Source organism: Microtus pennsylvanicus, chromosome 5, assembly GCF_037038515.1.
Source record: "Microtus pennsylvanicus isolate mMicPen1 chromosome 5, mMicPen1.hap1, whole genome shotgun sequence".
Lineage (NCBI taxonomy): Eukaryota > Metazoa > Chordata > Mammalia > Rodentia > Cricetidae > Microtus > Microtus pennsylvanicus.
The window spans coordinates 43,191,585-43,203,842 of NC_134583.1; the positions used below are offsets into that span (position 1 = coordinate 43,191,585).

At 52.1% G+C, this 12,258-nt stretch overlaps 1 protein-coding gene across 2 annotated transcripts in view; it reads left to right on the top strand.

The window, feature by feature from the left end:
- Xndc1n (XRCC1 N-terminal domain containing 1, N-terminal like) overlaps window positions 1–12,258 on the top strand; it is a 33,505-nt gene that overhangs the window by 19,291 nt on the left and 1,956 nt on the right. For both annotated transcript variants that reach the window (XM_075971666.1, XM_075971667.1), the window contains 9 exons: window positions 1,893–2,105; window positions 3,403–3,567; window positions 4,033–4,207; window positions 4,839–5,039; window positions 5,367–5,529; window positions 5,922–6,014; window positions 10,512–10,704; window positions 11,460–11,587; window positions 11,667–11,745. In XM_075971666.1, the coding sequence (XP_075827781.1) occupies window positions 1,893–2,105; window positions 3,403–3,567; window positions 4,033–4,207; window positions 4,839–5,039; window positions 5,367–5,529; window positions 5,922–6,014; window positions 10,512–10,704; window positions 11,460–11,587; window positions 11,667–11,745 (1,410 nt within the window). The remainder of the gene's footprint in view (window positions 1–1,892; window positions 2,106–3,402; window positions 3,568–4,032; window positions 4,208–4,838; window positions 5,040–5,366; window positions 5,530–5,921; window positions 6,015–10,511; window positions 10,705–11,459; window positions 11,588–11,666; window positions 11,746–12,258) is intronic.

Below are 12,258 nucleotides of genomic sequence, written 5' to 3' on the forward strand. Positions count from 1 at the left end.
AAGGCTCTTACTGTAAGAGCTACAGTTCATTCTGAGGTAGGCTTTCATTCTAGTGACAACATTCGCTTGGCTTATGCAGGAACTACAGCTCCTACCCCAGGGCACTCTAGATCCATCTAAGCTAAGAGAAAAATAGAAACAGCTAGACAGTCTTCACCATGACCTTCAGTAGAGCGTGTCCCCTTGGGGTACCCACTGTATTTTCTTTTTGTTTTTGTTTTTTTGTTTTGTTTTGTTTTTCGAGACAGGGTTTCTCTGTGGCTTTGGAGCCTGTCCTGGAACTAGCTCTGTAGACCAGGCTGGTCTCGAACTCACAGAGATCCGCCTGCCTCTGCCTCCCGAGTGCTGGGATTAAAGGCGTGTGCCACCACCGCCCAGCCTACCCACTGTATTTTCATGTGGAGTGCTGTGTTGGGATTCCCGAGCTTGTGGTCACGAATGGGAAAAGGGGACAAGATGCTCCCAGGACTTCATTCAGTGCCTCTGTGGATGGTCTTCACAGGACTTCCAAAGCACAGAAAGCAGGAAAAAGGAGTGACCCTCGGCATTCGTGTCCCAGGAAGGTTCTTAAGGGAAGAGGCATTTGTTTGACCGTTTGTTTGACCTGAAGGGGCTGGTTGGGGAAGATGAGCAGGGAACTAGCTGGAGCAGGCTGCAGACCTGGCAGAGGGCTATAATGTGGAGGTGTGGCTCACTCAGTTGGTAGACACCTGTAATCCCACCACCTGGGAGGTGGACACAGAATGACCAGAGTTCAAGATCATCTTCGGCAAGTTTGAGGCCATCCTGGAATGCATGAGATCCTACCTCAGTGACCCCACCCTCCCCAAAAGAGTGTGAGGACCTGGGATGGACCAAAGATACATGAAGCAGAGTGTCTGGTCCCGGACCTGGCACTGAGTCATTGGCATTCCCTGTATGCCAAGCCAGACTAGGTCCCCATCCTCAAGACTGCCATTAGGTGGGGAAGCCTATGAGGATATTAGGAAGGTCTAGGACAAGATGAGGTCAGAAAGGCAGAAGAACGAACAGGAAGGAGCGGTGTTTTCAGAGGACTTTCCCTCTCTTAGCAGCCTGGGGAGTGAGCAGAGCAGGAATTCCCATCCATACTTTATAGCGGGAGAGACTAAGGTCTGTAAAACAAAACAGAAAAGCTTCCTGTCTGAGGGACAGTACTAAAGGTACCCTAGACCTTTGAAGCCTGGCTTAGATCCTGTCCTAGAAAAAGGCCCCAAATAAAACAGGATAGGGAGGGGAATGTGCAGCCAAGAGCCGCTCACTCTTCACGTCTCCTTAAACTGCCTGCACTGGTTCCATATAAGGATGCTCAGAAAGATGAACAGGATGAGCACAAGGGTAACGGTGGAGCAGTGAGACGGTGCAGCAGACAACAACTGTCGCCTCTGTGCAAGCCTAAGACCCGAATTCAACCCGCAGGACCCATAGAAAAGCGGAAACAATTCTGCAAAGTTGTCCTGAACTCCACGTGTGTGCTATGACCTGCACACACATCCCAGCGATAGCTGTATGTATGTCTGAGCTTCGCACGTGTGCTATGTATGCTCTGTGCACCTGCACACACGTCACAGCAATAGCTGTATGCATGTCCTGAGCTCCACACGTGTGCTATGACCTGCACACACATCACAGTGATAGCTGTATGTGAAGAAAGCATGGTCAGTCAAGAGTTAAAGCGGGGCAGGAAGCAGGAATTAGAAAAGTCCAGGGACATGAGAGGTAGCATGTTTGGGTTGAAGTGGCTCAGTGATGAGGTGGGGAGAGCATCAGATAAGCAAAGAGACACAGAAGGCTTGATGAGGTAGCAGAGAAGAAATAGATGAGCCAGTGGCATCAAGTGTGTTGGCACACACAGACACTCTCTTCTCTTACAGCCTCAGTACATTGGCCTAGAGTCGCTCTGCCAGGACTATGGCTTTGAACTGCTGGGCATGTGCCGGAATCAGAGTGAGGTCACTGCGGTGCTCAATGACTTGGGTGAGGACAGTGAGACTGAGCCTGAGGCTGAGGGCCTGGGCCAGGCCTTTGAGGAGGGCATCCCCAACCTGGCAAGATTGCGGTTGGCTGTCAACTACAACCAGAAACAGGTCAGCTGGGCCTCCTGCCTGTCCTGCCCTCCCTCCCCTGGTCCCTCTTCAGCCTCATACCATGACTTTCTCTCCTCTGGACTTGAGACCTTGATTCTGAGTCCCCTTCTATATGATTCCTTACCAGCAAGAGGGGAAGTTTCTCATCCCTTCCTGGTTACCTCCAGTCTGAGCGTTAACCACACACTCCCCCTTGGAAAACTAGTCACCACTAGGATCCCATGTTCAGGTCTCACATAGTCTTAGCTTTGCCTCTGTCTTATTGAGTACCTTTAGCCCAGACTGCAGTGCCTCACCTGCATAACAAGGCCTTAAATGGCTGGTGTTGTTTTTGTCCTACCAAACAGCTAAGCAACAGACAGGATCCCTGTCCAGCCTCCCCCAGCCCCTGACTCCTCACGCAGCTCACGTCTCCGTCTCCACAGATAGAATAAATTCCTATAATAGAAACAATTGGGTTAAAGGTTATGTGTATTTTTAGCCCAAGGACAGACAGTTCCTGAAATGCTGGCGGCCATTGTTTATGGGAGATAACAAACTGCTTGTTTTCACTCCTCCAGTCTGAGTCAGTTTGGCTCCAGGGACTCTGCAGGACCCAGGTGTTTCTGTGACCCATACATGTTTTGTGTAATTCTAATGGTGAACCAAATCCAACCCATGCAAGCTGGAAAGATGGATTTAGATGATGCTGTCATCCATGAAGATATCCTACCTACTAGGCACATTACCAAAGCCTTCCCTTGTGCTGTCTTCATTGACCTGGTCCTCGTGAAAGGAGACCCATGTTCCATGCCCCTTCCCTACTCAAGTTCATTCACCTAGATTTGTGTTACACATACCTGCTGAGGACGGGAACACTGGGAATTCTGAGACTTAGACCCCAAGTTCTACCCACTCCTGCCTGACTTTGATTCAAGAATGTGGAGTGTGAGTCGGTTGGTAGTGGTGCACGCCTTTAATCCCAGTACCCATAATGCAGAGGCAGGTGGATCTCGGTAAGTTCGAGGCCATCCTGGTCTACAGATCGAGTTCCAGGACAGGCTCCAAAGCTACACAGAGAAACCCTGTCTCAAAAAAAAAAAAAAAAAAAAAAAAAAAAAGGCTGTGAGGGAGGCGTGAGGCGTCTCAGCATCGGAAGGCACTCGCCCATCATGTGGCAGATGGAGCCTTCTTCTGGGCAGGCTAGTATGTAGACAAAATGACAGTTCAACCTCTGTGGCAGGAAGTAAGGGCTCTGATTCCAACCAGCTCCTCTGGCTTTCCCACCTGGTGGCCACCTCCTCTCATTTTTGCTTAGTTTGTAGCACACCCCATCTGCCAGCAAGTTCTGTCTTCCATCTGGTGTGGGAACCTGGCTGGCTGGCGTGGAAGCACCACCATCTGGAAGCTCTTCGTTGCCTTTCTCATCTTCCTCACCATGCCCTTCCTCTGCATTGGCTACTGGCTGGCGCCCAAGTCCCGGGTACAAAGAATAAGATGAGTGATTCCTTGCTTTGTGTTCTGGAAGTATACAGGGGGCTGGGGGCAGGGACAGGCGTTACAAAACTGCCAGACTGCGGTAAGAGAAAGGGTGGAGAGGGGCCACACAGGCCCCTGCTGGGCAGCCCGGTGCTTTCTGAGGTAAGAGGAGCAGGCTTAGAAGGGGGTGGTGATGTTCTTACCTTTCAGTTTGGTTCAGTTTGAACTTCTCCTGTTGGATTCTCCCCACCCCCCAAAAAAGTTGGGGAGGCAGTAATAACATCTTACATGGTTGTGAAAGAGAAAACAGACAGAAAATATAGGGCCTACTGCACCCCACATTCTTCATAGTATTGCCTAGATGAGTGGGTGAATCTGAAGGCCGCAGACTCACATGGGGGCCAAGCTGTCTAGAGGGCTCCAAGGACAATGGGCCTCTGACAGCCACGCTTTCCTGTCTCCCCCAAAGCTCGGCCGTCTGCTGAAGGTCCCAGTGCTGAAGTTCCTGCTGCACTCTGCCTCCTATCTGTGGTTTCTCATATTCCTGCTGGGAGAGTCCCTGGTCATGGAGACTCAGCTGAGCACCTTCAAAGGCCGCAGCCAGAGTGTCTGGGAGACTTCACTACACATGATTTGGGTCACGGGTACGTATGCGAGATCCATCTCCAAGGGCAGCTCTGGCACCGAGACTTGGCCACACCGAGCAGGCTGATAATTCAAGATCGTATACTAGAGCTGGGTTGCTGTGGCACACGGCTGTAACCCCAACACTCAGGAAGCTGAGGTAACAAATTCCAAGCCAACCAGGGCTACATAGTGAGACCCTGTCTCAAAGGTGCCAGGGGTTCAGATGTTCAGTGAACAATGGCGCCTGGTGCGGGAAGAGAGCCAGCTCCCACAGGTTGTCCTCTGACCTCCACATGTGCGTGCGCGCACACACACACACACACATATATATACACCAATATCAAACGTTTAAATTTAAAAAATAATAAAATGGAGTCTTTAAATATTTGCCTAATATGGTTTGGTGGGGTCCCTGTGGGGCTTGTTCTTTGCGTGACACCTGTCTAGCTTCCTGTGTGGGTCACATCCATCGTGAGAGCAGTCTGCACCAATGAGGGGATCCTTATCTTTCCAGAAGGTCACTTTGCACATGGATGGGTTAAATGTTTCACACACACACACCATCAATGCCCTGTCACCGCAACCTATCTGTGTCCTTGAAGGAGGAGGAGGCTCCTCCCTTCTCTCCCGACCCCTCTCCCCTTCCAGGCTTCCTGTGGTTTGAGTGTAAGGAGGTGTGGATCGAGGGCTTGCGCAGTTACCTCCTGGACTGGTGGAATTTCCTGGATGTGGTCATCCTGTCGCTGTACTTGGCATCCTTTGCCCTGCGCCTCCTGCTGGCTGGGCTGGCCTACCTGCACTGCCAAGAAGCCTCCGACAGCGCTACCTGCCACTACTTCACTGCTGCTGGTGAGGGTGTGACCTTCCCAGGCACTGGTGACACTCCCTTTAACTCCAGCTCTTGGGGGGGGGGGATACAAGGCTGGCCTGGTCTCCAGAGTGAGTTAGTTCCAGGACAGCCAAGGCTACATAGAAAAACCCTGTCTTGAAAATCAGACAACAAAAACAACAACAAAAATACTGAGCAACTTAAGACAGGAGTTTAGAATTTATTTTGGTTACTAGTTCGATGAGACACAGTACATCCTGGTGAGGAAGACATGGCGGGTGCAGAGGTAGCTGGTCACGCGGCCCATAGTACTGCCGCTCAGCCACTGCCCCCTCTGCCCCGCACAGAGCGGAGTGAGTGGCGCACAGAGGACCCTCAATTCCTGGCCGAGGTGCTCTTCGCCGTCACCAGCATGCTGAGCTTCACCCGGCTGGCATATATCCTGCCAGCTCACGAGTCACTGGGCACTCTGCAGATCTCCATTGGCAGGATGATTGACGACATGATCCGGTGTGTACTCCCCTCGCACCCACAGATTCTGTCTTCCAAACCCATGTTCCTCTCACAAGACAGATCTCCAGCGGTCTCTGAACCCTGGAATCTAGAGGCAGAATGTGAATGTGTTTTTCTCAGCAGGGAGGTGTACGGCTCCCGCCCTTGTCACCATTACAAGCCACCAATAGCAGAAAGAGCCCTTGGTGGCTGCTTCTGAACCCCACTTCTAGAACAACTCTATGTCTTACTGCTTTCCTCTTCTTGGAAATTAAAGTCAGAAGGCAAAAAATCAAATAAAAACAAAGAGCTAGGAAGGCCAACCTCTACTTTCCCTGACTCCTTTTCCCAGACCCCGACTTCTAGGGTGGAGACCTGCTCTGACCCCTTCACACCCTACTCCCTCTCAGGTTCATGTTCATCCTCATGATCATCCTGACTGCCTTTCTCTGTGGCCTCAACAACATTTATGTGCCGTACCAGGAGACGGAGCAGCTGGGCAAGTACGCCGGACCCGGCGCTGGGGCTGGGGTGGCCCTTCCCTGGTGGCTCACTCAGTAGCTCTCTTACCAGCCTGCAGTGATTTACTCGGACAGTCGCTAATTTATTTGATTGCACAGCCACTTGTTTCCAGCCCTTCTCTCTGACAAATGTCAATCATATGGGAATAGTAATGAAGAGATTCCCCAGTCATGTGTGCCGTTCTTCACTGGGCACCCATACCCTTCATTGGCACCCACCCCCTTCACTGGCTCCCACCCCCTTCACTGCACCCACCCCTTCACTGGGCACCCACCCCTTCACTGGGCACCCAACCCCTTCACTGGCACCCACCCCTTCACTGGGCACCCAACCCCTTCACTGGGCACCCACCCCTTCACTGGGCACCCACCCCTTCACTGGGCACCCAACCCCTTCACTGGCACCCACCCCTTCACTGGCACCCACTCCTTCACTGGGCACCCACCCCTTCACTGGGCACCCACCCCTTCACTGGCTCCCACCCCCTTCACTGGCACCCGCTCCCTTCACTGGGCACCCACCCCTTCACTGGGCACCCACTCCCTTCACTGGCTCCCACCCCCTTCACTGGCTCCCACCCCCTTCACTGGCTCCCACCCCCTTCACTGGCTCCCACCCCCTTCACTGGCTCCCACCCCCTTCACTGACTCCCACCCCCTTCACTGGCTCCCACCCCCTTCACTGGCTCCCACCCCCTTCACTGCACCCACCCCCTTCACTGGCTCCCACCCCCTTCACTGACACCCACTCCCTTCACTGGCTCCCACCCCCTTCACTGACTCCCACCCCCTTCACTGGCTCCCACCCCCTTCACTGGCTCCCACCCCCTTCACTGGCTCCCACCCCCTTCACTGGCACCCACCCCCTTCACTGGCTCCCACCCCCTTCACTGGCACCCACCCTCTTCACTGGGCACCCACCCCTTCACTGGGCACCCACTCCCTTCACTGGCTCCCACGCCCTTCACTGGCTCCCACCCCCTTCACTGGCTCCCACCCCCTTCACTGGCTCCCACCCCCTTCACTGGCTCCCACCCCCTTCACTGGCTCCCACCCCCTTCACTGGCACCCACCCCCTTCACTGGCTCCCACTCCCTTCACTGCACCCACCCCTTCACTGGCTCCCACCCCCTTCACTCATTGTTGTTTTGCTGCCACTTGCTTGATCTGTTTCTTTTTTCCCTTTTGCTTATTTGGTTTTTGAAGCAGGGTCTCACTATGTAGTTGGACTGTCCTAGAGGTCACTGAGTAGACCAGGCTGGCCTCGAATTTACAGAGATCCACATAACCTCTGCCTCAGCAGTGCTGGATTAAAGTTCCCCCCACTATCTCTTGCAACACTTAAAAGTAAATTCTGACATGTTAGTCCCGAATAATCTGAGATGTCTCCTAGGAACATGATCACAAACCACTATCACTTTGAAAACTTTAGTATCAGTTTTATAAAATTACTCTGCAGCCCTTGTTCCAAACTTCCTATGACCCTATTAGAAACCCCCGCATGTAGGAGCTGAGGCTGCGGCTCAGTTGGTAGCACACGTGCCTGGCGTGTGTGAAGCCCTGGGTTTGATCTAGCACTATATAATTGGGCATGGTGGCACACACTGTGATCCCAGCAACTGGGAACCTGAAGCAAGAGCATCAGAAGTTCAATGTCATCTTTGGCTATAAAATGACCTTGAGCCAGCCTTGGATACAGGAGACCCATTTAAAAAACAAAACAGAAAGACTGCTTACTGATCTTGCTGGGGACTTGGGTTCTGTTCCTGTATTGGCTCACAGCTACTTGTAAAGTCAGTTCCAGGGGATCCTGGACTAGAACGCCCACTTCTAGTCTTTACGGGCCCTGCACACACGTGGTGCATATAAACTTACCCAGTCTGACACGCAAACACCTGGCTAAGAAGCGTTTTCCATTGCATCACATCAGGGGAGCCTGGTGTGGCATCGGCCCTTGGCCAAGAACGGCTCTCCACTGGAAAGGCGACAGAGAATCCCTTTCCTAGCAGCGAGGTGTTCTGACATAGACTGCTTGCGGTATGTACCCACTGGGCTTAACGTCCGTGGACGATGTTGAGGGTCAGTGGGGTTTGAGATAGATTCCCAAGTAGCCCAGGCTAGTTTTGGAGCTGATGTGTAACTGAGGATGATCTTGAATTCCTGATCCCCTGCCTTCACCCCAAGTGCTGGAATTCTAGCATGTACCACCCTACCCAGGCACGGATTGATCTGTACCTGAATCAATGTCTACAGTGATCATTTTGAGACAGTGACTTTCCACTTCTGTGAACTGACATTGATTATCTCGCATCCTTCTAAAGTGGTACTTGCTCCTAGCTGTACATGGTGACACACGCCTGTTATCTCAGTGCTGGAATAGGGGAGGAGGGTGAGAAGTTCAAGGTCATCCTCTGCGGTTTAACAAGAGTGGGGCTAGTTTAGGCCACATAAGACTTTGTTCCAAAAAGAAAGAAAGAGAGCTGATGAGTTGGTTCAGTAGGTAAAAGGGCTTGCTGCCAAGCCGGATGACCGCAGCTGGATACCCAGCAACCACACCGTGAAAGGAAAGAGCTGACTCCAGAAGGTAGTCTGAGTTCCACACCTGTGCTGTGGTGATTTCAGAATGCACACACATAGGTGCACAAACACCCACACACAGGAATAAGTTAAAAAAAAAAGTAAATGTAAACAGTTTCTTATTTATTTATTTTGGTTTTTCAAGACAGGGTTGCCCTAGTTGTCCTGGAACTTGCCTTGTAGACCAGGCTGGCTTCGAACTCACAGAGATCCATCTGCCTCTGCCTCCCGAGTGCTGGAATTAAGACATGTGCCACCACCATCAATTTTTAAAATTATTTTGACTGGAGACTAGAGAGGTGGCTCAGAGGTTAAGAGCACTTCAAGAGGTCCTGAGTTCAATTCCCAGCAACCACATGGTGGTTCATAACTATAATGAAATCTGGTGCCCTCTTCTGGCATGCAGACATACATGCCTACTTCTGTACACTGTGTACATAATACTAAACTTACATATAAAAAAGTATATTGGCTGTGGGGCTGGAGAGCTAGCTCAGTGGTTAAGAACACTGGCTGTGCTAGGCCATGGTGGCTCAGGCCTTTAATCCCAGTATTTTTAATCCCAGGCAGGCAGGTCTCTGTGAGTTCAAGGTCAGCCTGATCTATTAGTTCCAGGATGGGCTCCAAAAAAGAACACTGGCTGCTCTTTCAGAGAACCCAAGTTCAATTCCCAATGCCCATATGACAGCTCACAGCTGTCAGATCCAGGGGCCCTGACACTCTCAAACAGACATCACCAATAAAGAAGAAACAAACCATTTTGGCTGAAGATCTCAGGTGAACGGTAGGCATATCCTGAGGGTAGCCACGGGTATGGAAGGGTAGTGAGGTCGTCAGATTAAGTCATATTCAGGGAGATCTCCCTTGGTGCCACGTGGAGGGCAGCGTAACAACAGACAGGTGCTGGGCATGGAGTGCCGCCTGTGTCCCACACCACAATCCTCTCCCACCCGGACCAAGACATTTTCTTCATTGCTTCCTCTTTTATCTGCCTGCCTTGCAGTTGCAGCAGCCAACAAAATCTTCCCAAATGTAATTCAGCTGCCCCTCTGTCCGGAGCTCTTCATGAGTTTCTGCTGTTGGAAGGCCATGGCTGAGTCTTTAGCTCTATTCTGTAAGGCCCTGTATCTGTGTGGTCCCTAACAGCCCCTCACAAGCCGTTCTCTCTTCTCCACATCTCACACTCAGCCTCCCCAGAACACAAGGGCCGTGAAGACAGGGTTCTGCTTCTATACACCACTGTGTCCTTAGTACCCATCACTACTGTTTGTTCAGTAATACTGGCTGGCCAGGGGCTGGAGAGGGACCGCAACGCTAAGGACCTTCCTGCTCTTGTAGAGGACTGTCTAACTCCAGCTCCAGGATTTCACTGCTCCTGACCTCTGTGGGCTCTTGCATACACACAGTACATATCTCAACACATGCACATATATGCATATCTGTGTGTACATACACACATATATACATATATAAAATATACATACCAAAAATAAAACAAATTTTTAAATAAGGATTACTGCTAAGAAATGGCAAATATCAAGCCAGGCAGTGGTGGCGCACACCTTTAATTCCAGCACTTGGGAGGCAGAGACAGGTGAACCTCTGTAAGTTCAAGGCCAGCCTGGTCTACAGAGCTAGTTCAAGAACAGCCAGGGCTGTTACACAGAGAAATCCTATCACAAAATAAAAGAAAAGGAAAGGAAGAAAGAAAGAAAGAAAGAAAGAAAGAAAGAAAGAAAGAAAGAGAAAAGAAAAGATAAATGTCTGTATCCACAAGGATGGCTCAAAAGGCTTCGTGGACACAGACACCTTTGGCTAAGTCTTCAGAGGCGGGAGTGTGCCTGGCTTCTCTCCCAACCCTACCACCGTGTTTCTCTCCTTTGCTTGGCCCCACCCTGCCAGTTTCAATGAAACGTTCCAGTTTCTATTCTGGACCATGTTTGGCATGGAGGAACACAATGTGGTGGACATGCCTCAATTCCTGGTGCCTGAGTTTGTGGGCCGGGCCCTGTACGGCATCTTTACCATCGTCATGGTCATCGTGCTGCTCAACATGCTCATTGCCATGATCACCAACTCCTTCCAGAAGATTGAGGTAGGGATCCGAGCCAACCTGGCCAGGAGGAGACACAAGGATCGGGAGCACTGTTGGTTCCTCTGTGTGACAAGGGTCTCGCTGCTGCTGCTGCTGCTGCTGCTGCTGCTGCTGCTGCTGCTGCTGCTGCTGCTGCTGTCTCCAGGCACCAAGCCCAGTGCTCTTTCTTCTTTTTCTTGTTGTTGTTGTTGTTGGAGGTGGTGGTGGAGGTGGAGGTGGTAGAGGTGGTGATGGTGGTGGTGGTGGAGGTGGAGGTGGTGGTGATGGTGGTGGTGGAGGTGGAGGTGGTGGTGGAGGTGGAGGTGGTGGTGGAGGTGGAGGTGGTGGTGGTGGTGGTGATGGTGGTGGAGGTGGAGGTGGTGGTGGAGGTGGAGGTGGTGGTGGAGGTGGAGGTGGTAGAGGTGGTAGTGGTGGAGGTGATGGAGGTGGTAGAGGTGGTGGAGGTGGTGGTGGTAGTGGAGGTGGAGGTGGTGGTTTGGAGGCGTTGTAGAAGAGAAAGTGGGAACACAAGAAGTAAGGGGGCAGCCTGGGTTTGCAGGCTGGAGAATAGACTGAGCAGCAACTGGAAATTAGAGGAAGAGAACGGGAAAGGGGAAGAAGTTCCAGGAAATGGGGTGATCGAAGGGGGTAGAAATAAGAATGAGAAGAAAATGGTTGGCACGCTGGAGACTAAGATGGGAAGAGAGGCAGAGCGAGCGAGTGAGGGGCCAGTGCCAGCGTGGTCCCTGCATAGCCTCCCGCCTCATGGTCCCCAGGATGACGCTGATGTGGAGTGGAAGTTCGCTCGCTCCAAGCTCTACCTGTCCTACTTCCGAGAGGGCTTGACGCTGCCTGTGCCCTTCAACATCCTGCCCTCCCCGAAGGCTGCCTTCTACCTCCTCAGGTGAGGCCCCACCAAGCTCCTGCCCCGCTTTCCCAGGCTTTGCCCCGTCTCACTTCTTTTCACCATGGTAATTTCTCAGGAGAATTTTCTGGTTCGTTTGCTGTTGCTCCTCCTGCTGCAAAGCCAAGAAGTCGGACTACCCCGCCATCCCTACCTTTGTGAGTACCTTCTCAGCCTGTTGTTACCCCGCCATCCTGGCATCCCCGCCATCCCCGCCATCCCTACCATCCCCACCATCCCTGCCTCTGTGAGTTCCTTCTCAGCCTGTTGTTACCCCGCCATCCTGGCATCCCCGCCATCCCCGCCATCCCTACCATCCCCACCATCCCTGCCTCTGTGAGTTCCTTCTCAGCCTGTTGTTACCCCACCATCCCCACCATCCCTGCCTCTGTGAGTTCCTTCTCAGCCTGTTGTTACCCCGCCATCCCCGCCATCCCCGCCATCCCCACCATCCCTGCCTCTGTGAGTTCCTTCTCAGCCTGTTGTTTCCTTGCCTGTGTTACCTAAGCCATCGTATGTCCCCAGAGAGCCTGCTCCCAATTCCCATTCTCTGGCCTCCATGTTCATCTTCCTAGTTCTGACTGAGTCCAACATTTCCAGTCCCACAGCCTGCAGCCCATGCCACCCCCATCCCAAGGCCCAGTCAACCAGATTTTAAGACATGCTTGGGT